This window comes from Brachionichthys hirsutus, chromosome 4 (assembly GCF_040956055.1).
Source record: "Brachionichthys hirsutus isolate HB-005 chromosome 4, CSIRO-AGI_Bhir_v1, whole genome shotgun sequence".
In the NCBI taxonomy this organism is placed as follows: domain Eukaryota; kingdom Metazoa; phylum Chordata; class Actinopteri; order Lophiiformes; family Brachionichthyidae; genus Brachionichthys; species Brachionichthys hirsutus.
In genome coordinates this window covers 12,000,463-12,025,661 of record NC_090900.1, presented here as the reverse complement: position 1 = coordinate 12,025,661, position 25,199 = coordinate 12,000,463, and the positions used below count along the sequence as shown (strand labels likewise).

The window sequence follows — 25,199 nt, the reverse complement described above, 5'->3', positions numbered from 1 at the left end:
AAAGCGCATTTATTGATTTATTGGTAACAAACTGTGCAATACAGCAAGTGCATTGTGTTTGCCAAACTAGATCAGTACAAATTATTCAGAATCCAAGTATACAGTTTAGTAGCAACTGCAAATTGTAAAAGAGTAATCCAGCTAAATATTGTCTGAACTCGCACCGTAAACGTAGACTCAACACGAGTTTCAGACTTTATTTTTCATCTTTAACTGGGTAAGTGTCGACGACGTGCTTGCTGACTCCGTCTCACGCTTCTTTACACTCTTCCTACTGAACTCTGTGTTTGCGCTTGAGATGGTAGAACGCCGTTTTCGTGTTCCCACCTTATGCCGTCACCGCTGCTTTGCAAACTTTGCATATTATGGTCTCTGACTCCACATCTGCTCTATTGAAACCAAACCACTTCCATATTACAGAAGTACAATTTCTCAGCTTCTCCTCTATCACTCTGCCTTTCTCCGCCACTACTGGACCATCCTGTGGTACACAGGAGACTCCAATGCATAAATACATCACACCGCTTAAACCGGTATAAGTCATTTTCTTATCATTGGAAGAATTTATACTGGTATATAAATATTGTCACCCAAGACTAATAAATAATTGAATAAAAGTTGGTTGCCCCGTCGGGCAGCCTGCATAAGGTTAGTGACTGCCCGAAATGAGCGTCTCCATGCCCCCGGGCAGTCGGGCAGCCGGGCAGCCGGGCAGCCGTTAATGTCCAACCCTGAGAGCGCAAGCTAAAAACATAATTTTCAAATGTCTATCAGCAAACTAAATATTGCAGCCAAATTCACTTTCAGCTACGTTCACTTCCTGAGAAAATGTTATCTCGGAGCGATATTTGTGTCTGCGGAGGAGGCCTCCGGGCTACACCGCCTCATTATTTAGTTTGGCTTCCTGACTACATTTCCCCCTCTTATCCTGAGCAGCACTGCGGTGGATCTCGGTCCTGAACAGGAACATGAAAACATCCGCCCATTTAAACAAACTGTTAACACATAGATGGGCTATCTCCCCAGGACAGACTGTGGCCTGGCCACAGTGCTTGAAGCTGGATATTCTGGTCCTCTATCTGCATAAGCAAATAAAAAACATCCTCGCCAGCATTAAAGGAAAACAAGAGCAGGATGACAAAGTAAACTCACCTGAAGTTGTTTGTTTATGAACCACAAACACTCGTGCAGCTCGAGGGCTCATGCACGGAAGTCACATACGTAGCCCGACATGCTTCCCCTATGGCACTCGGTAAAAGTTGGCTGTTTCCCTCTTTTGTTTCATCAAGCATAAAAACAAGACAAGACTCCCACAATGTACCCACATCATCGTCTATGCTAAGAAATATACAGACCATGTCACTAGGAAAGCACTCGGAGAGCGCAGATCTCCGCCAAGCAGCTCATTCTCCTCCTAATTGGATTTACACCGTCCACATGGTGATCTGGATCATCACCAAAAGGTTCTAAATTGTTCTTGGTATCTTTATACACAAACCATGAAAAGTAAAATCAGAGTTGATGTGTATTTTTAACAGATATTTTAATCTGTAAATGGAGTTTTCAATGTTAAAATTAAATATTTTTTCCTGACCACATTCTGGATCAGATCCAGATGAAATTCAGTGGTTAGATAGAGCCCCCCCGCCCTACATGACTGTGCCAAATTCCGTAAACATCGGTCAATAATCAACCGAGATATTGAGGAACAAATTTTGAAGCTCCATTGACTGCAATGTCACTGAAACTGATCCAGAATCCAGAATCTCTTTTGGATCATCACCAAAACTTTATCAACTGTTTCTGTTAACATTCCAAACATTTCCTGAAAATGTTCCGTCCTGAACGTTTTGAGTTATCTTACTATCTTACCAACGCAGGCACAAACATAACCTCCTCAGCGGAGGTAAAAATGGAAGAACTCCATCAAGTAGTAACGTACAAAATGCTTTCACCCAGCGCTGTACGACTTTACGTTGCAGCAGAGCGAGAGGCCTGAAGAATAAAACATCCAAACTGAAACATCAGCCCAAGAAGAGCTGTGGAAACGGGCGATGAGCGGCAGAAGCTGCTACCGAAGCGGCTGATTGGCTCTTCTCTTCTACGATGAGCTCCTTGTACCGAACGACAAATAATCTCACGCTCACCATCTTGTTCTTCTTGGAGTACGTCCTCTTCAGCAGCCTCTCGTTCATCCTCTCCTGCTCCCGCTGGGCGTGATGCAGGAAGCCGTTCTCCAGGGCATCCACCACCGGCTGGACATTCTCCTCTTCCTCCCCCGCCTCCTCTTCTTCCTTCTTCTGCAGCTTGGCCACCTTCTTCTCCTTCCACCGCTCCTTCTTCTCCTGCGGCTTCACCACTCCGGTCTTCTTCTGCAGGGAGGAGGAGAAACGGCATTTAAAATCTAGACACAGTAAAACGTGAGGCTGAGATGTTTATGGAGATTGGGGTTGGGGTTGGGGGTGGGGGGGTTCTTGATGATAAAAAGTAAAAAAACAAAAAGAAGAATTCCTTTTAAAATAGAGAAATCTCACGCTGCTAGGAGCGATGCCATGACACCCGTCAAAGTCACACCGACAGGTACGATTTAACAACTTCAGGTCCGTGTCTCAACGTTTTCTTTAAATCCCTGAAACAACTGTTCAACAGGCGATGACAAGTCGGTGCAAAAGGGCCACTTGAAGCCTCCTTTGAACAAAAACAGACCGACGTGTGGATGGATGGGCAGAGCGGCCGGACATGGACGTGCAAATGAGAGGAGGGCGCTGGCACACAGTCAAGCGTTCAGCTGCTTTCACTGCGAGATTATACAAAGCAAGCAAACAGAGCGCTGCTCTCTCTCTCTCTCTCGCTCTCTGAAGTCATATCTAATCCTGTCAACAACACAACGATGCCTTACTGGAGCCCATAATCACTTTATGACTCAGATATAACCAGCTCATGATAAGAGGTGGCACTTTAACAGACACTGGAGAAAATACAGTTGCTCCACACTCGCCAGGTTACCCCCCTTTGACTAATCGTTACTCTCACGCCTCGACTGCATCCTGTGTCGAACTGGTGTCTGTTTACTGGTATTCAAACCCCACCAGTTCAAGCGACTGTGGTTTGTTTCCTGAATTTGTTGTGCTAAAAATGATGATGTCAACTGAATGTCGCCATTAGGGCACATAAGCATTCTGATATCCCATAGTTCATTGTGTCTGGATGCACCATGTGGGTTCACGTCGCCTTCATGGCCTATTAGGGATATCTGAGAACCGGTCAGTGACTGGTAAATGCAGTTCATGTCTCATAATGGTCAAATAACTCAGACAGAATCACAATAACAAAGGGAAATTAAAGAGCAGAACAAAGAAAGAAAAAGAAAAATGTAACATTGATCAGCAAAAAAAAAACGTTAACGAGTAATTAAACAATGAGAGTTGCGTGAATGTTTTTTAAACTCTCGCTTCAAATGAAATGACTCATCCCGACGTATTTATTGAAATGAAACATGCCTAAAACCTGATCAGGAGCAGAGTCACTGCAGGGGAAGCTCAGGTTGTAAATGATTTCACTGCGCATCCAACAACACAACACGTCGCAGCCGGGCGTGTGAACGCCAGGAACACCTTCGCAGCACAAGATGAGGAAAGCGCCACACTGAACGTCGGTGTCAATCACAACGAGCATTCAAGAACTGCAGCAAACATTAGCAATTCTCTTTATCTCAGGACACGGCTGACATCATCGATTGAGACGCACAGAAAGATGCAAGTGCTCATCTCGCCACCCAGCATGGGCGTGCGTCTGACGATTGAATTGTGTCTTCCTCATGGCCCTCCGCGGCCTCTTGTTTCTCATCAGCTCCAAATGAGGAAGGTAATGTGCTGCTGTGTCATCGGAGATCGTTGCGTCTCCGAATGGCTCAGGACTGCAACGCCGCCACCTGAAGCTGCGTGCGTCTGGAGGCTGGGGAGTCGCTAGTTCACGTTCCAACATCTGCTCACAGCAAGCAGCACCCAGACCGACCACAGTCAGCCCGACGCGCCATGCGAGTCGTCAAATTAATGGCTACGGGGGTGGGAGGTTTGCAGATGAATAGTATATTAGCAACACAACTGCTATTGAATGACACCTTGCGTGACAAAAAAAGCAGCCACAAAAAGGAGTAACATTTCCATGACAAAAAGTGCTGTGATGGGAGAGGATAAAGATCCAACAACCACCCACACAAACACTTTCATTCCAGTCCCGGAGACTTTGCATACATTACTTTCTGCTAAACTGCATGTCCCATTTTTCCAAATGATGGTCTAATACCCATGTAGTAGTAGTAGTATGGTCTAATACCCAGTATTATTATTATTAGTAGTAGTAGTAGTAGTACCCTTGTTTTTCAGTTATTTTATTGTGAATGTTTGCATCCAGAGGAAACAGAAATATGCTCATCATTTCTAAGGACATCTCTGGGTCATTCCAGCATCACAACTGGCCAAGTGCAACTTCCAATCAGGAACATCCATCTGAATTATGTGGCCTTTCAATCATCTCACCACTCTGACCCCCCCCATTTCCTCTACATTTCGAAGCTGTCAAATAAAGCACAGCCGTTAGTTGTGTCATAAGTGGCCCGCGGTTAAATGTATTCGTGTTTGTGACTTATGCAGACTGACAGTTTTTTGAAGCGGAGCCTCTAGGGGGGGCCACTGGGTGCAGCTGCCACTCCAAAAGAGTTACTGTAACACGTAATCTTCAAAGAACCCGTTCTCAAAATGCACTCTGGTGTTAGCGCAATTCTACATCAGCATGAAGTCCCTCCCCAGATAGATTTAGACTGATAGAATTGTAAATGTTATGGCACTTATAGAATATTATCTCAGAAAGACATTGACAAAGATGCCGTAGACTAGAGTCTAGGAGGCCCTAGACTCTTCGGATCCAAGCAGCGCAGGAAGTGCTGAATAAAAAGTCACATAAAAAAAAAGCGAGGACCACCAGTGTGGTGTCTGTTGCGAAACCTACCGGTATGTGAAGAGTGGTTAAAACATCCCCGTCAACATTATGAGTATATTAGAAAATTGTTCCACACTCCAGATGAAAGTGAGGAGATGTTTTCCCGTGAGGAAAAAAATAAAATAAAAAAACATCCAGGATGTTCCAACAGGAACAAGTTTATGAAGCCAAATGAATCAATACATACAACGATTTACTCGAAGCGTCACAACCTCCATTTAGATGCGTTTATAAATCACCATTAAGCCAGCCCTTATCAGAACAACGTAACAGAACACAGAGTCACTGAGATAAAATCTGTAAAGACTTCGGAAAATTGTGGCGTTCCAAGAGTCTCACGACAAGCACAGGCGACTTTATCCAACGCTCCCCGGGATAATTCACCGGCCCTCGAGGTGGAGATGGTAGATAACGATGCAGCAACAAATAAGAAGTCAAAGCAGCAAATAAACCAAGTCAAAGCTAAAGATCTTATTTCACGCGTGAACTATGCTTTATCTTAGGAAATGAGATGGCGAGCCGCCCACGCCGTGCATTATCCATTTGCTAACTTGGCAAGACTCCTCGTTTAAATCTCATCTCACAAAACAACACAGAGACTCAGGATGGGGAGACAGATGTGTGTCTCAGTGTAAAAATGCACATTAACTTTAATTGTCATGCGTTGATATTTAATATCTAAGCCTGAGAGCCACCGAACAATTACATTTCGTTTAGCGCATTCGCACATACTGTCATTGTAGTGCCATCCGTGTCTGCTGTGTTCCATCAGTAATAAACACATTCCAATTGTCTATCAGTGTCATTCCCATTTATTCACAGTCCACGACTCTGACAATAGATCTATAATAGCTGCAGGAGAGGGGTAATCCGTCACCGTGTGTGTCTGCCAGCAACGGCTTACTTGAGATATCATTTCCATATGCCAATGGCCCGAAGTGGATTTATTTATTTTTTTTCTTCATGAAATCGTTACTAAATTATTTCAACACATAATGGAGAAGCCTTATCACGCTTTGTTCTATTAAAAACTCATTTTGAAAATGAAAAGGGTAAAATACTGATGCAAATAATTGCAAATAAATACTCTGCTGCAGCGCAGACGCTCAAACGGGAATTCAGTCAGCATCCACTTAAGAATAAGCCTCTTAAATGTATATGTTGTAGCCCTTAGGGCCAACAAAAAAATACTTTCAACATCTCTTTACAAGTCCTGGCTGGATGCCTCTTTATGTATTTTGGTCCTAAATAAAGAGAAGTGTCAGTCATTTCTGCAAATCCCATTAAGACTGAGTTGGGGGGGGGGCAAAATGTGACAGAGCTCTTAAGAAGTGGCTTAGCCTTGAACAAGTGAGACCACTCGACTGGTCTGACCCAACCACGTTACCCTGGCAACAGCATGGAAGAGCTTTGTTGCCGTTCCAGACTGCATGGGGACTCGACTGTGTGTGTGTGTGTGTTTGAGAGAGTGCATAAAATCCAACACAGGTTTCCATGCCAGCAACAATAAAGTGCACGGCTTTACGTGGCCTTGAGATCCATCCTGAAAGCACAATGAGCCCCCAAAGGAAGGTTCATCCAATCATCCAATCCGCTGAGAGGAAGGTGGGCAACCCTAAAGCTACTTGCGATGGGGTCTTCTTGAATCACGCATAAACACAAGGAAGAGGAGTCTCACAGATGGAGCCAGGGGTGCAGAAAAAGACAGGGTGTGTAATGGGGCAGGAAAATAAGGAGGAATGGTGGAGTGTAACGCACAGCATCACTCTTTCGCCACTGCACTTTCTCTGAGGCCAGTGATTATCTCGAGACAAAAGGCTCTGCAAGGTAAACCTCCCTCTAGATGAGAGTAATCCATCCAACAGGGCCCCATTAGAAATCAGCCACCGCAGAACTATCTTCTGTTCAGCACAGAATACTGCAGTCTGAGGTTCTACGTTTTTGAATAACCAGATTAAACAATGGCAGAGATAAATCAGCAAAAAAAATAAAAATGTAAGGGCTTAAAGTTAGATTCCTTGCATGATTAGACTTTAAGATGTTATTTGCCATGGGATCATTTCAATGCCAAATTTGACTCAAATCTTCCTCATACTAGAGGGTGCTGGTGTAAATTCCATTTTCAGTTGTTCTCACAAGATCGAAACGCCACCTCTCGGGTTCTGTAACAGTAGTGTGTGTAACAGTAGTGTGTGTGACAGTAGTGTGTGTAACAGTAGTGTGTGTAACAGTAGTGTGTGTAACAGTAGTGTGTGTAACAGTAGTGTGTAACAGTAGTGTGTGACAGTAGTGTGTGACAGTAGTGTGTGTAACAGTAGTGTGTGTAACAGTAGTGTGTAACAGTAGTGTGTGTAACAGTAGTGTGTGACAGTAGTGTGTAACAGTAGTGCGTGACAGTAGTGTGTGACAGTAGTGTGTGTAACAGTAGTGTGTAACAGTAATGTGTGACAGTAGTGTGTGACAGTAGTGTGTGACAGTAGTGTGTGAAAGGTGTCCAAAGACGTCGACATTAAAGAGGAAGCGTTCCCTCTGATGTAGAATACAGCAGCAGTCTGTGCTGTCCAGATTTATCGCTCAGACGTTGAACTGACTTCTGTGCGCGTCGCCACAGCTTGTGGCCTGTCATATCAATCACTCTGACTTGTCATGATTTAGACTGGATTGATTAAATCATGCAGCGCTCAGGAGCTTTTATAAGTCCCGCATGTGTGAAGCACCGCAGAGAGAACACCTCCCCCATCTAGCACTGCTGTCAGCTACATCAAACACACCTTTGATTAACTCAGAGCGCTCATTCATTCATTCATTCACTCATTCATCCGGCCTCTCTGTTGCTCTCAAAGCATTTAAGAGTTATTGACTCGAACACAGAGCACATTCTGCCCTGAGAATCTTATCAGGCTGTGAACAAGAGAAAGCGAACATTTCTACACATGAATAATACATCATTGGCCGGCGCGTGGATTAAATAAAGCGCATCCTTTTCACCTTTCCTTAATCAATGTGGTGTATTTTTCCTGTTCACCTTGCAGTTAGAATGTCTGATCCTTCATGAGTGTATGCTTGTTTTTTGCGTGGGCGTTACTGTGTGCAGGGTGATGAAGGGGCGAGGCGAGCCGCTAATCCCAGTCGACTCACCTTAATGCACAACGACGAACGGATCACTTTTTTTGGCTTCTATGAGATAGTGATCCCGACTTTAGCATCAAAATGGCGGACAGGAAGCAACCTTGTATAAATACAAACGCCGCTCGCAGCGATCATGTGACACAACGTAATACAAATTAGTGTGGTGGGTAAGACATGGCCAGAGTTTGTGTTACATAATAATGTCTGTGGTGGCTTTGGGGCTGCCGGTTCTGCTTCACAACCCAAACCCAAACCCCTCCCGGCCTGAAACGGTGCAGGCGAGTGGAATCGAGTGGAATCGAGTGGAATCGAGTGGGATTTGCAGCGTTTTGTAGCCTTTCAGCTGGTTTTCCACCGGCTGTTTGTCTTCACATTTTGTCTTGGCCTTGCAACTCTGCTGCAGTGTGTTTGCAGCTGATGATAGTCCTCCCTCTTCTTCCTCTTTCATCCCCCCCCACCCCCCACCCCTCTTCTGTTGCTTCCTAATGGATTGTTTTTTTAAGCCAGTTGAATGAGAATGCAGCTTTTATGACCCTCAAAGTGTTTTTATGGCTTTGTGGCCTCGCCTGCTTGTGTATATGTACACTTGAAGTGTGCACCCATGTTCATGAACCTTCCCTGTGTACATATGTAAATCAAAGAAGAAACACGACTGTGCATCCCGAGTTTAGCAAGAGCTGTGCAGTGTCGGTCTATGTGCATTCCAAGCGTTCCCGCGGCAGTGTGTGTTGGTTTATGCTTACGCGCGGTATGTTAATGTGTGTGTGAGAATATGCTCGCAGTTACTTTATGTTTAACAAAGTATAGTGCAGTAAGAATGTGTGTGTGTGTGTTTGCAGCTAATTAATGTGCGAACGTTGCTACGAGTGCGTTTATGTGATTGGGAGGGTGCATGTTGCACACACACGTGTGAGGGCGGCATTAGCTCCAGCAGTGACTCCATCTGGCCCGCGGGTGCCGAGGGGAGAAGAATGGTGGGGTGGGGGGGGGGGGGGGGGGTAGCGCAGCAATAAACTGCAGCTTTAGGTCTGCAGAACGGCTCCAGCGAACGTTAGAGAAACGAGCAGTGGAGGAATTAAAGACAAAGGAATACATTTAAAAGAAGGCCGGCAGTATGTGCTGAAATGGAAGCCGTCTTCCTCTTCCTTGGATCTACGAGTCACACAACGGCTCTTAAATCCACTTAAAGACAATGGTCACAACGTTGAAACTATTCACTAATAGCCAATTACCGGTAAGTGAAATCTGAAGCAAATGAGGATGATTTGAGTTTGGATTTATTTGCATTATTTGGGGTTACAGCGCCGGTGAAGCTGCAGCCGTGCTCATTGGAGTTTATTTTGATCATGCATCAAAACATTGAGTGTTAGTCAGACAATGCCTGTCCCCTTATATTGACCACCATTTTGCACTTCATCGGCCGTCGTGTCAGCGGAGTCGGCCGCCGCTAGCTGAGCAGTTTATTTTAGCTGTCAGACTCGCTCGCTCTCTGTCGCGGATCACTTTACTGCTGCACGTGCAGCTGCTGCATTTCTCATCCAGCCACCATCCCAGCATGCACTTCAGGCCTCTGCTACTTTATAGCTTCCCACAGCTGGGTGCGCTGATCCCTTCTTGTGACTGAAGCAAACATTTTTACTTAGTTTTAATTCAAATGCATGTATAGCGTTGTCTGACTGATTCATCTATTTACCACTGCAAACGTATATATACATATATATAATATATATATACATATATATATTTTCTTACTGAATTAGCTGTTGGACAGAATAACTTGTATAAAAAGTCTTGAGGTGAAAGAAGCGATCAGCAGATGTGGCAGGTCTCACCTCCCACAGGCCCTTCTTGAGACATTGCGCCGAGCGTCTGACAGGAAAACGGCTTTCTGCGGCGACCAGTGTGTCCTGTGAACCGCCCACCCATTGTCACAGGAAGCTCCCTGCTTTCTGATGCTCAGCCCAAAAATACAGCCGGGTGTCATTCCTCTGACTTATCTGATCCTCACACCCTTACACACACAGAGAGGAAATGTTGCCTCGGCAACAGCTATTTGTGGAGCAGGATAACAAATGGACTCCTACGAATGTAGAATATCGAGCTCACACTGTCAACAAATCAGCTCAGCATATTTCCAAAGCGACTGCGGAGTCTGCTTTTCACAACGAGGGTGTTAATGGAAGGCCTTTAAAGAACAATCAATGACAAATAGTCACAGACATGTTATTTACTTCTGCATTACCGACTGCTCGCGCTAGATATAATATACCAGTATATAAGGGGTCTCCCTGGATGTAAGTCATGACAGGGCAGTAAAAACCTTTATGATTGCCCCTGTAACACCCTCAGCTGCAAGACATGTTTTCACTGCTGCTGTGTCTTCAGAAGCTCTTATCATTTTCCTAAAAATAAAATCCTGAGCACAAAGAGGCACAGACGGCCATCTGACAGAATGCTAAAGCGTCGACTATTCAGACCGTTTCCAAAAGAGGAATCAGAGTGATTTTGTTTGACAGGAAGGAAAACAAGCTGCCACTGAGAGAGAATCCAGCATCGTGTTGGAGGCAACAAAAACAAGCGCTCCCGTTGTTGCTGCTAAAAGCTGCCCCAGAGGGCTCCGACAACGCTGAGTCAGTCCTGAACTGATGCCGTCACTGTCTCTAAATGAATGAGCCTGACGCACTGTTTGCATTAAAACACACACACACACACACACACACGCACACGTTTGCCTGAGTCTTTGGATAAGTATTTGTGCTTCCATCACAAACAAACTGCTCCAAGTCGCTTCACACTTTGCAGTTATTTCACATCATTCAAATGTTTTTGCTTTCTGACTCTGGCACACACACACACACACACACACACACACACACACACACACACACACTCTTCTGGTTATGTGACTGTTCCATCATCTCAGCCGTTCAAGTTGCTGCTTTTCCTTTCAGGTTTGAATGAAAGCTTTGTGTTTTCTTGTGCGCCAGCTGCTCTGCCTCCATGCATTCACACAGACACACAGACACACACACACACACACACACACACACACACGATACACATCACACGTTACCACACAATACATAATATGTAAAAGATTTTAAACACACACCACTAAGCTCCATCACACACACCTGGTGTCACATGTGTCCACACCTCCTCTTAGTGCCAGGGGCCTGTCACACCTCCCTCCCCCTTATTTAGCCTTCACCACATCTCCTCTTCATCATCCTCGGCCAACTCACTGTGTGTGCGTGTTAGACATGTGCACGGTTGCCAAAGGGGTGGAAAATGTCCGGTAAACTTCCATGGTATGATAAGATGGGGAATTTTGAAAATATTCTATCAATTAAATCTGTAAAATAAGACAACAACAGCTTGTAAGAATATAAATGTAATGGCACAATCAGATGTAAATAGTTAGGCTGGCTAAACAACTGGAATTATCTTCAAAACATCTGGCAGGAGGCAGACAACAGCATCACATTTGAGGTAGCTAGCATCTTTATAAGAGTGCCTCATAGATGGTAAATAAAGTGATGCTAGCTATGGCTTAATTTAGCATCTAATAATAATAATGCATTGATTTTATATAGCGCTTTTCTAGATACTCAAAGACGCTTTACATTGTTTGTGCATTATTCATTCACTCCATACTTGGTAAGGTGAGGCTGCCAATTTGCACCATCAGTCCTCCTGACCACCACTGACATTCACTCGCTTACTACATTCACACGGGCAATGTGGGTGAAGTGTCTTGCCTAAGGACACAACGACAGTGGCCACATGTGTACGAGCCGGGAATCGAACCACCAACCTCTCGATTATTGGACGACCCTCTCAACCACCGTCGCCCCAACTAACTTATCTAACTTAACAGTGAGCTACTAACTAGATGAATACATTTGTATTTGATATTTGCAATTTAAACATTATATAAACATATTACCCCATAATATCCTCAAAACTTACTTCACTTGTTGTCGTCCACAGGCTCAAATGTGGAGTTTCAATAGTCTTGTGCTTTGGGCTTAAAAGTGTGGTTCAGTCATCTAGAAATCACCTGTGCCTGTAGGGGGCGTAGTCTCAATAGTCATGCAGCAAGCAGCGTGCTCTGTGCATGTGATGGAGGAATGCACAGTGCATGTAGGGGGCGTGGTCTCAATAGCCATGCAATAAGCAGTGTGCTCTGTGCATGTGATGGAGGAATGCACAGTGCATTAGGGGGCGTGGTCTCAATAGCCATGCAGTAAGCAGTGTGCTCTGTGCATGTGATGGAGGAATGCACAGTGCATGTAGGGGGCGTGGTCTCAATAGCCATGCAGTAAGCAGTGTGCTCTGTGCATGTGATGGAGGAATGCACAGTGCATGTAGGGGGCGTGGTCTCAATAGCCACGCAGTAAGCAGTGCGCTACGTGGATGTGATGGAGGAATGCACAGTGCCTGTAGGGGGCGTGGTCTCAATAATCATGCAGTAAGCAGTGTGCTACGTGCATGTGATGGAGGAATGGCATTGATATTCAAGCGTACTTGAATGGCATCTGTTTTAGTCAAGATTATGCTAAAATATACATTCCAAACTATATTTAAGTTCCTTATGAGGAGCAAACCTTCAATTTGGAAAATGTCCATTTATTCCCTTAAATTCCAATGGAAAGTTTCCATCTTTGAAAATTCCCGGAATTTTGCAACCCTAAATGTGTGTCATGTAACTGCAGACAAAAGCAAATTTAAAATGCAAACTGTCTGAACAAAGCTCGTGTGATTACTATAGTATGTATGACGGATGCAGCTTTGTGAAAGCTGCTTCATGTTCTCTCAGATATCCGATCTGACTGTTAACAGCAGCGCTGACAGTCATTTAGCTTATTTTTCTAGCGCCAGTCTCTCTCACCTCGCTTGTGCTGCTTCACTGCATGCTTCAAACTGATATAAATAATGAGTAATTTCATGAAGAATTGGATTGCCGTGAAAAAAAAAATCAGATGAGTCCGGAAGAGCAGAAGGAAACAAAAAAAACGGTTTGGATATTATTGTAAGAAAAGGGGCAATTTCCAAAGAAGCATTTGATTCAATCTACCCCCTTTCAGTTCATCAAGGTTACATAGTCTTTGAAATATTGTCCTTTGTCTCTGTCTCACTGAAAACTGCACAGAATCAAATTAATTAATTCACTCATGTCCAGAGGAGAGACGGGGACGATATCGGTAGAAGGATGCTGAGGACGGAACTGCCAGGGAACAGGGCTAGAGGTCGACCCAGGAGAAGATACATGGACGTAGTGAGGGAGGACATGAGAGTGGCTGGTGTTGGGGAGGACGATGCAAAGGACAGGGTGAAGTGGAGAACGTTGATCTGCTGTGGCGACCCCTCACGTGACAAGCTGAAAGTACAGTAGTAGTCTAAGAACTCCATAATTTATAATTTAAAAACAAATCAATAACAATGACACATAATTGATCTTATTTGGGGATTAAAGCTGCAGTGGTGACTTTAAGAAATATGCTTTTGTGTCAGTCGCTCCTGCGGTGGGTAGAAAAGAAGAGTGAACATTCAGTTCAAGTTCACCAGGAGCTAAGACCAGACTAACACTGACTAATGGTGCTCTGCAGTTACTAGACGTGTTTGATTATAGGCAAACTCACAATAACTTTAATGGGTTGTGTTTTTCTTCTGCCAAAATACACAAAAATAAACATCATTATTGGTGTATTAAAGGGTGTCACGGTGTTTAGTTGAGAGAGGCGCCATTAACACCTGTGACCCGCAAGGCGGATAAAGCGGCTGTACATCGTCAAGGAGATGGATGGAGCAATCAGAGATGTTGTATTAAGTTGATGAACTTACAGCTTTTGTTAAAACCATCGTTGGATATTTGGATCGAAACAAAATTCCTTTCCGCTCGTGGAATTCATGATGATAATAATTAACTTGAAATATCACAGCCATCCAAATAAATGAATCTGCCAAAACAATTATGTCACAGCATGCAGCTTGTCGAGACAATAAAACATTTAGCCAACTGCTTTAATTCAGAAGCAATATATTGTTGCTCTATTAGACCAAAGAGTTCTGCTGACAAGCGAGTCATTGCTGATTCGTCCTTATGGCAGCAGGCAAACATATAAATACCAATGGGAATAAAATGCCCAGACATGGTGCTGGCCGACATTCGGCTGTCATTGAACCGTACCCGACAGCACGGTGCTGTGCCTCTGCAGCAACGTCACCAAGATAGATCCCTGTGCATTTAATACACAGACTCAATCGACTCCCATGCTGATTTTAAAGTCAAGGTAGAGAGAGAGAGAGAGAGAGAGAGGTCCACCAGAGGACACAGGGTCAACACAGATCTAACATATCTATCCTGCTCCCTCCAACCACACACACACACACACACACAAGGAGCAGCAGAAGCACACATTCACCTGCTCATCCCTCATCTGCCCAGAGCAGATCCTTGACCAGGGCGCTTGTTTGAGAAACCAGAGGTCAAACCGTAAAGCAATTATGCTGGCAACTCATCATCGAAGGGCTGACAGCAATACAATTACCTCCAGGCTGCAAGTGAGCAGACAGGGAGGCCTGTGTTTAACTCAGTGTAACAGTGCCGGCTGTATAATTGCACCCTGCCGAGTGCACTTTAAATCCTGTGCTTAATAGGTGCAGAGCATTGCTGTAGGGAGAGGGGGGGTCTGCTTCCTTAGACCTTGGCATCAGGCAGCTTAACCATGAGAAAGATAGAGAGAGATGAATATCATGTCAGAAGAAAAGCGAACGCACCACAGCTGACAGAACAGAAACCTGACATCTCACCCCTGAGGGACGGGGATAATTACTGGAGCACTGACAGTCAATGTTGGTGTCGAAGAGGAAATCTGATATAGCAATTGAGACGCGAATTGAAAGAGGAAATATTGACAAGGACGCAAATGCATTTACAAATGTAATGGCACAGAAACAAATAGAAAACGTGCAACCGAGTAACAAATCATTTTCTGGCCTTCTGAATGTTGTCTTCGTATACAGTACATTTGTTTCTCAATAAGATTCTTATTTTGCGCTCAATATTTTTTTCCTCATGGCAGGTTCCCAATGCCAGCGTTTCCTTTTAATTCTTCATGTTTTGTTTTCAATTCCACTATTTATACAGAATGGTGATATTCCACTGTTGCCCTATGTTCCTGCAGCGTGTGGGAGACTCGCGGGCCCTGCTGGATATCTCTCCTGCACCTTTTACACGCCGTTTCTGTTACTGTAGGCTCAAATTGAAATATCCATGATGCAGCATGGCCATCAAACATACTCATCCCAGCATATTGTTCTACACTTCAAAGGAATGTAATTCTAAGTGATATTTTATTAGAGGATTACTGGAACGGAACAACGTTGGTTTAATCTAGTTAATCGCCATCCTCTTATTTGTCTTTTCTACATTCACTCTGATGGAGACAAAGTGCCGGTCCTGTAAGTTCCCCTGAGCATGAGAGCAAAGACGCCGCTATTAGCCCTGCACTTCATGTTCATCTGCTTCTATTATGTCCTTTAGTGTTGAATCACAGCTCTGTTATTTTAATCCCTCTCATCTGTCTCACTTTCATTAATACACCTCTCTCCTCCCCCGTCTTAGCCATTTAAATGGTTTGCTGCTTCAGTGACCCCCCCCCAACAGGGATCATTAAAGTTTCATCTTAATCTATGTGAAAGACTCTTTCTTCAATGGAACAAGTGAATATTTCTTACAGTTTTTTTTTCCTTTCTTTCTCCAATTACAAAGAAGCCGAGCAGTCACACACAGGAAGTTGGGGATTTGTAGGAAACAAGATGAACATAAACAGAGGAAGTTTGATCTGAACGCTTAAGCTGGAGTCTAGACTATCTGCGGCAGGAAGCCATGTGTAAGTAATACCTGAGCAGCAGCCAGTGGAATATATGAACGCTGACCATGAATGGAGGGGTGCTGATAAAGCAATGAAATGACATGAAATATAACCTGTGACCTGGATCAGAAGACATCCGTTCATCAAGATGGCTTCACTGTCGCTCAAAATGCAGTTTAATTTCAAAAAGCACGATAGAGTAAACATGGTAGTTTTCAGTAAAACACAGCAACTCATTAAAGGTTACACACGGCAAGACTTATGAGACAATTTGGCAGAATATATACTGGACTTTGGGCTTGTCCCCTGAGGGGTCGCCACAGCAAATCAACCTTCTCCACTTCACCCTGTCCTTTGCATCATCCTCCCCAACTCGCTGACACTCCTATCACAGAGCACACCTGATACTTTCCTCCACCCGTTCCAGCCTGCCTGCACACGATTCTTCACTTCCTGTCCACATTCTCTCCATCACTGCGCTGTTGACCCGAGGTACTTAAAGTCATCTACCTTATTGATGCCTTTTCCTTGTAACGTCACTGTTCCCCCTGGGACCTTCTCATTTACACACATGTACCCTGTTTTACTGCTTCGCACCTTCATTCCTCTTTTTTTAAAGCAGACCTCCACCACGTCTCCAAATTCTCCTCGACCTGCTCCCGGCTCTCACTGCAGATCACAATGTAATCCAAAACTGAGATGGGTACCATGTCTCAGAGCCGAGGCGGTAGAGGCAGGGATACAGTGGCTCTGTGAACTTAATGCGTCTGAGGTGAATGGGATGAACAGAACCTGGATGTGCAGGTGAGTTCTGTTTTAACCCGCATGGGTGACAGCAGCATGTGGCAAAGAAATAAAAGCTGGCTGCTTAAGTTTGTTCTGTCAGGGTTCTGTTGCTATCCACCTTGCATTACATGCAGCCGACAGGTATGCTGGTGTGTGTGTGTGTGTGTGTGTGTGCATGCACGGCACGAGTGTACGCCTGTATCATTCCTGCTTCCCCTCAGCGCGATCAAACAGCAGCGGTGGCTGTGCGCCTCTCGTCTTCCTTACTCTCCCGTAATGAGGAGTGATCCATTCGCCTCCCACGGAGGAAAGACATGTTTATACAGTTTCTGCTCACAGGCAGTGAGAGGAGAAAACAGATTACAGAAGCACTCTGGTCAAATGTCAACACGACACTGCAAAAGTAGCACGCATCAAAGACTGCAGCGAGTGTGAACAGATGGCTAGCGCTTAGCGAATCTGCTAAAAAACAAACAAACCTCGGCGTTTGCAAATGGAGGAATTTCCTCTGTTGATCTTTGCTCGGTGGAGGCGGAGGATCTAGTTTTCGGGGCCCGGCGCACTGTAAAACAGAGAGTGGAAACAAACAAGCAAAAACGAAACGACTGCCAATTGATCAGGCGGGCCCCCCCCCCCCCATCCCCATGAAGCCCAGTGTGACCGTGGAGCGGGTTTATTGAACGGCATGAATGAGCGATTCATTACCGGAGCCCCCCCGCTCTGTGAAAATTAAGGGCGGAATCAGAGTGAAGGAATAACTGATTGATCTTTGCTGCGTTTTTCCGACCGAACCTCGACTGCTACACCATGATGAAATCATCAGAGTGAACAGGCACACAGCGGAGCATCGAGAGGGGGGGGGGGGCTGTAGGCTCGAGGCAAAGTGCAGTAATTGGCAAACATAGGCAGGAATTTGCAGCCCGCTTGCTGTGTAACATGGACTCAACTCAGACAGTGCCTGGCAATTAGTGCATGTGAAAATCACAAGGTGCCCGATGTGAAGGCAAACCGAGTGTCCAGAGGGCACACATCTACCAGTACCCCCCCCCCCCCCCCCGGAAATCCTTTCATGTCCGGTGGCGAGAACCAATGCGGACGCATTTATCGCATTTGGGTTATTGATTTGCCAAGAAGTCTGAACTTCAACTAACATTTTATTCGCTGTAACGTCTTCCAGTAAAGTGAAATATGGTAGATTTTCTTTTTCTGTTTTAAAAAGGGGGAAAGAAACCGTGTCTTTGTTTAGTCAATTCTCACACTAGATAGACTTGAGCTGTTCTTCCGCTGCTTCGTGCATCTTAAGCAGCTCCATGTTCATGTTAGTTAACGTAATTGAATTTAGGCTGATAACCTTGCAGCATTATGGCCAAGCATCTGTGCGACTTAATTTAATGGCATTGTCTGGCTAGCTGCTGTTATCTGAGGAGTTAAGCAGCATGAAGTTTGCTCCCCACTTCAACTATAATAATAATCACATTTCTAAGAGGGATAGGCGACTCACTTTGGAGCAGCATAGAGGCTCCAAATGCAAGAGATTTTGTTTTTGTTTTCAAAATTTATGAATATTTGATGAAATTTGAAATTCCATAAAAATAAATTTGGTCTATTTTTGGGCCTGAAGGGGGGGGGGGGGGTGTCTCGTTGTACTACAGCAGAGGAAACAACGCTGTCATGTGGAGCTCAAAGAGGGGGCAGCAAAAAAGGATCTGAGGAAAATAAATGAATACAGCGTGGAGGTGTGCTGCAGAGTCAGCCCAGCGAAAGGTGGAGCGCATGGGCAGACGCAGATCACCGGCAAGCCAGGCGAAGTGACAAATCTATTGCCCTTGCTGCCTCCAGCCAGCTGTCACGACACAATAGCCCCCCCCCCCCTCTCTCCAACAACAGCACACTGTAATCAGGAACTGACAGCTGACTCTGCCTCACAACTCTGAGGGAGCCGAGGGAGCGACGCTGTGAGTCAATTAGCTGAAAGAAAAGAATGTCCCCTTGGATGGCACAGAACGCGGAGAGAGCAGAGAGCAGAGAAGAGAAGGGCAGCTTGTACTTTGTCAGGAACTTGAGCTCAGGTGCAGAAAGGAGACGTGTCATGAAGGCAGAGTGTGGTTTTAATAAATCTCACTGAGGAGGAAGATCAAGTACAAAGGCAGTCAAGATCTCCTGAATTCATCTTGCATTTGCCTCTAAATGGGTTCTATGATCCGCCTCAGCTCAAAGATGAGGCTTGGTTGGGGGGGGGGGGGGGGGGGGGTGACATGTATCTGGTGACACATTCCCTCCATTAGCAGCGTCTAGTCTAACAGGAGGGCGATGCTGGCGTGAAAACACGGCCGTGCCGTCACTTCATGTGGAGGAAAATGTGTCCTTAGCCTGCAAAGCTCTTGTTCCGCCAGGTTGGCTTCGGCCTTTCCACAGGGCGCCGTGCACAGAGCAGTGGATCAGCGCGTTAAGTTGGCAGCCGCCGTGTGTCTGGGCCTGCCAGCACAAGCCCGGTTCTCACCCGACACTGGTTTGTTTTGTCTCTTCACACAACAGAACGTTTTACAGCCTCTATAAAAAGAAATATCACATCGTCAGACTCCAAAGCATGAAATGAAGTGAACCGTACGTCTCCTCCGACACGCTGGGGAAATGCTCTCACTCTCATCCATTAGGTCTCTCAAAGCCTCCCTCAACCTGGTTAATGGCGTCAGGGCTTAGACTTTTAAGAGGTCTATTCCCCTCAAGTCCGGTGACTTAAAATTCAAACTGCCACGTAAAATTGATGCTGCCAATCCCGCCGTCATTTCTCATGCAACTCGCACTTCATTTTACCCCTATTACATTCTGCTGAAGTGATGCAAGCCTGCCTTCCTCTGACAGCGGAGGAAGTTGTTCAGTCAGAGTAATCTGCAGTGTGTATATTAAATGTGGGTACAGTCGTCCCTCGCTTTATCGCAATACCAAACATATTTATTCATATATTGCGAATTTTCAGTTATATCGCGGGATCCTGCGGTATGTATAAATGTAAGATACATTTCCATTATTTTATTTATAAAAATATACATTTTGTAGCCAAAGAAAATTAAAACAGTAAATAAAGTAATATTTTTTTTCTATGTTGCTACTTCACAGATTTCCAACTATTGCGGGGGTCCTGGAACATAACACCCGCAATAAACGAGGGGACAATTGTATAGCTGATGCTTATTCAGCAGACTCACAGGAGTCAGGACAAATAAATTAACCAGGAAGTACTTCCATTAAATACATACTCAAAACGCCCCCATACACATTTCGTCAGAAAAAGCCTGACTGCTCTACGGTTTGTTCTCTTTTTCTACAAACCCTACAGGTAAAACTGGACAACCACAATACTTTCAGGCAAACAATAATACACAAGTCCAACGACGTAAAGGTATGGCTGATCACACAACTAAAGGAAACGTAACAGCAATGATCATTTCAAACGAGGAAATGAGATTACGGGAATGCATAGTTCGAGTACCACGTTTTACCAAACATAACATTTGATGGAAATCGTCTTTCATTCAGACAAATTTAGAATTTACAAAAATATTGTTTTTTACTTTGGTATTTATTTACTTTTAAGAAAGCACATTTGACTGATACAACAGACAATATATAATTGTCCAGTACACACGTCAGTATAAACTCAGCCATCCTCTTAACATACGACTGGAAATGAAACTGTGTTAAGTAGAGTTAGAAAAGATTCTTCCTCTCTTCGTTCTTTCCTTCCTTCATTCCTTCCAACCGACAAAGAAGCAAAAAACCCAGCAGACGTTGGTGAAAACGTTGCAGAGGAACGCAACATTTTGTGTCATTAAATTGATACATAAAATGACCCCTTCTCTTTACTCTAGGTCTAGGTCCACAAATAAGTTGCAATGTCTGTCAACAATGAGTCATTGTGACACTGAACAAGCTTTACAAATTGAAAAATAGAATAAAAGAGTATGCAAATGTCATGTCTTTGGGCAGTTGACATTTCGCTGAAAGCAAACACGAACTGTACTGAGGTGCTTTTTACACCAGCACCATTTTTTTAAGTACTGGTTGTTGCGTATATATATATATATATATATGTATGTATGCGCACTGGTGAAGATGTGATGATACACAACTACCCGTAAAACAGGTAACGGTAAAAAGCAAACGTAATATTGGTCGCAAAGTTGACTCAAAGTGTGCTAAAGGTTGACTTTCTGATAACTTAACACAAATTCCCTCTTCACCACAGCTAAATCATTCACAGCTCAAATCACCACCTCAATATATGATCTTCTTGGCTTAAAAAAAGCATTTTAATAATCACATTTGTCCTGATGCTTTATTGCCTCTTGTCAACCGACTCCCAAACAAAAACAACTTAACCTTCCTCTCCTTTTTTTATGGATTGGAAGCAGTTGACATTACTGTGACATTTACCTCAAGTGAAAACACTGCAGCTCGCCACCATCTGTCCTTTAAGGAAACTCTCCTTTACCCTCCAGACTCACTCCCTTTAAATGTTACCTTCTTTTTCTGAGCAAGGTAATACACACAATAGCTTTTTATCCTTTATTCTGAGCGACGGTGTGTGGAAGGACTGAATCACCGAGGGCTCGGTGAGCCTCGTTAACTCTGACTTTAAGAGCATCCAGCATGACTGCCTTATGTTGGAATGGAGAAAAAAACCCATAAACAAGCAGATGAAGTCCAGTTGTGTATGATTTACTACAGTAGTAAGATAAATGGTGCCTTCATAAAAGGTCAAACACACATTTGCCTGCAAACATTGGTGCGTCTAATTCCAGATTTGAGTTAAATAATGATTCTTTTGAGATTTTCAGGTCAGTTTGACAAAATATTAAAGGGGACATATTATGAAAAAAGTTTCGTCTTCATTTTTAGAGCTCTTTCTGACAGAGCTGTTTGAGACCGAAACAAGGGACGCTGTCCTGCAGCATCTATTTGCTATTTTGACAAAAGACTCCATCCATCCATTTTCATCCACTTATCTGGGGCCGGGTCGCGGGGGGCAGCAGCCCAAGCAGGGAAGCTCAGACGTCCCTCTCCCCGGCCACTGCTACAAAAGACTGCCACAGATATTTCAGAAGTGCCTGGGATCTGCGTTAACTTGTGGAAAAAGGGTATATGTGATCTTTAAAGGGAAAGCAAAACATTTGATTTGTCTTTATTCTAATGTAGTAAATTTACATGTTCTTATTGTCTGGAACAGGTCAATTATAAGAGAATACTAATTAACTTGTTTTTTTTTTACAGAGTTAATCACAGAGAAAAATGCCATCATACACGTTTTACTCCACAATGGAATCAAAGCAAGGATGCCCTGATGTGAGTAAGTGAGGCATGATTATCTGATAGAGAAAATCAATGCATCGTAATGAATGTGAAATTGGGAGAGTACTTGGAATGCAGGCCTTGTTGGGTAAATCTATTTCTACAAGTACACCGAAGATGGATGTTTACTTCTGGTGTAAATGTAATCCATCTGTGCCGTAGCACAATCTGCACTGAGGACGCTATCGATGGCAGGCAGGGAGCAGCCGCACGCTGCTCTGCACATAATGAGGTCAAAACTAGGAAGCGAATCAATGTTGACGTGACAGCGGCGGTGAAAGGTCAACGCCTTGGTGAAATGTTTGCGTTGGCACCATATGCAGTGTGTGCATGCGTGCATGCGCGCCTGCTGCTATGCTGCCGGTTCTTGTCGTTTGCCAAGTAGTCCAAAAGGTAATTACTGTTTCCAAACGTTGACTCATTACAGTATGGAGACAAATGGCTTGTCTAATCTGCCTGAATCATTGACAGCATAAGAGCAGACCATCTGCCCCCCCTCTGAAGTGCTAAATAGTATACATTCATCACACAGTACAGAGGGAGTGTATGCAATTACATGACGGCGGCTTCGTGTTAGTTGACTATTGACTGAAATAGATGATGTCTTCCTTGGTGGACTGTTCGTGAGCGTGTGTATAGGGTGACCTTTGACCTAGACCGGACTGAATTGGGCTTCACGTGCCAGCCTGGGATAACTCTGGCGGGTTTGGTCAACCCGCCAAAACAACCCAAGAACAGCTAAATAAACCATCCAGTCAATCCGTAGTTCTGTAATCAAGTCCAGAAACGCTTCTGGAAGAAATCTCTCTTACTGTGATGTCACAGTACGAAAACGTGAACAAGATGTGTGCGCACGTGCATGCACATTCATTGCGTCACGTGCACAGAACGAATTTAGTTTCCTTTTTGTTTTCAGGGGCTTTTCTGACAGAGCTGTTTGAGACAGAAATGTGGGGACGCTGTCCGTCCAGCAGCATCGGTTTGCTATTTTTTACCAAAGACTGTCACAGATATTTCATACAAGTGTCTGGGAACTGCGTTAACTTGTGGGAAAAAAAAGAGTATAATATGGGATATCTTTAAAATAAAGTAAGTGCCTGCTCGTCTGAAATGTAGTTATTTTTGTTGTTGGTAAAGCTGTAATCAGAAAAGGTGGCGAATGTAAATCCGTGTGTGGATCTCACTTTCTGAATCCGGCAGGACCGTGCTGTGGAGGATTGACGGCATGCACGCACTGCTTTAACATGCCTCCACGAGTGCTACATGCATCCAGTGTGTCACCTTTCTGTCTGTCAGTCAGTCAGTGCCTGCGTAGAGAGAATCCAGCACCTCTGTGTGTGTGTGTGTGTGTGTGTGGGGGCTTGCAGTCATCTGTCTGTCAATAGCGCTCCCTTTCTCTCTCTCTCTCTGTATTTTCATGTTTGTCTGTCTGCCAAGCCGTCAGTCAGAGGTGTTTGCAGAGATGGAGTCCATCTTTCTCAACTGAAGGGCACCCCCCACAAAGAGGAATGAGCAGCCCGTCTATCTCGGTGGGTATTTGTGATTGCCGGCGGAGCGATGAGATGCCCTCGGGGGGGCAGCGATCTGTGCTCCGGCAGGCAGGGATCTTACACAGCGCTGATTAGTGCTTTATCTGGGACAAAAGCCGCCTTGTAAAAGCTCAACGCCAGCGCTTAAACTCGCCATGGAGAGACAAGGAGAGAGAGGGAGTCTGTGGGCGAGGGAGGAGAAACGTCTCTAGTCGAATATAATTACCCAGTTCAAACAAAGCTGAATGCGGTAAGCAGTACTTATCTCTGCTGCGACCTTCCCGGCTCACGAATACAACTGTCATGGAAACCTAGTGGCGAGAAAGCTGGGAGATCACACCCCTGCATGGTGATTCATCTGGAACGCACACATGTGCTGGATGAAGTGTAGTAACGACGCTAACTTTGGCGTCCCTTCGTCAACAGGACACTAAAGATGTGAATTATCACAGCAGGAGCAAAAGGAGTTGCAAAAAGAGCCAGGCACACGCTGCCGCCTCGTAGCCGGAGGCGTTCACTCAGATGACACGCAGGCTTGGTGCAGTGAGTTGAGCGCCGCACAAATGCATTTCAGGCGCTGAAGGGTGGCCTGGAAGAAAATGTTCCCCCGCACTCCACGAAGAAATAGCCTGAGCTGAAATGAAGATTTCCATATTATCCATGCAGATGCACCAGATGCCCAGCCTGTGTCACCTCAGATGGCGTGTAGTATGGCGTTCCTTACAGCAATGAGCATCTAGCAAAGTAAGACGCAGCAAGCTCATCAGACGTCCATCGACTCCAGTGCTAACGCTGGGGTCGATCCCGTCGCTGCAGCGTTCACGGTGTTCTCTCCGGAGTCCCTGAACCTATTACGCCGTACCTCATACAGCTTTTTGGATGCATTCAATGGATTATGTTTAACGAATATGAAAGGGAAACTAAAATATCTCTTCCTTGTTTTGACTGTACTCTGATGGAAACATCTGCCGTGCATTTATGGAGGTCAATGCCCTGTTGACGCCTGACCCCGTGGGTTTTAGCTGTGAGATGTAAGTGTAACCCGTCTGTGTTTGAGATATTCTGCATCTGCTACATAAGCGTGATGCATTTTACTACCGCTACTCTCTGCCATCAGTGTTCTTCATCTATTCCGTGTAAAAGAGTGCAAGACAGTCAAATCGGGGAAACGCCCAGCGAATCACGGCAGAAGATTCTTCCAGGGAAGCATGGGTTTGATGTTCATGGCAGAAAATGGGGAAGCGTTTCTGAATAAGGTGGAGGGGACAAGGACGTTGGTTTTATAAATGAAAATGAACTTGAATTCGTACTCAACTGTTTCATCGTGCAAAAGGAAACGGCAAATTAGATGCTTTTTATGCACAGCTTAAAGCCACTGGGCATATACATTAAAAAAAATAAGGATCTTGTTTAAGCTCGAGAAAGAAATATCCTCGCGTTTTACAAAAGAAACTATTGGAGAGCAAGAAAAACATATTTTCTCTCTAACAGCTGTAGCATGACAGACCGGCGCCAGCTTACGCCAAAC

The 25,199-nt window shown here is 44.6% G+C and overlaps 1 protein-coding gene across 1 annotated transcript in view; it reads right to left on the bottom strand.

Annotated features, from left to right (window-relative positions):
• Nucleotides 1-25,199, bottom strand: part of fbrsl1 (fibrosin-like 1) — a 243,632-nt gene that overhangs the window by 175,547 nt on the left and 42,886 nt on the right. The window contains exon 2 of the mRNA XM_068760871.1: nucleotides 2,148-2,372. Within this exon, the coding sequence (XP_068616972.1) occupies nucleotides 2,148-2,372 (225 nt within the window). The remainder of the gene's footprint in view (nucleotides 1-2,147; nucleotides 2,373-25,199) is intronic.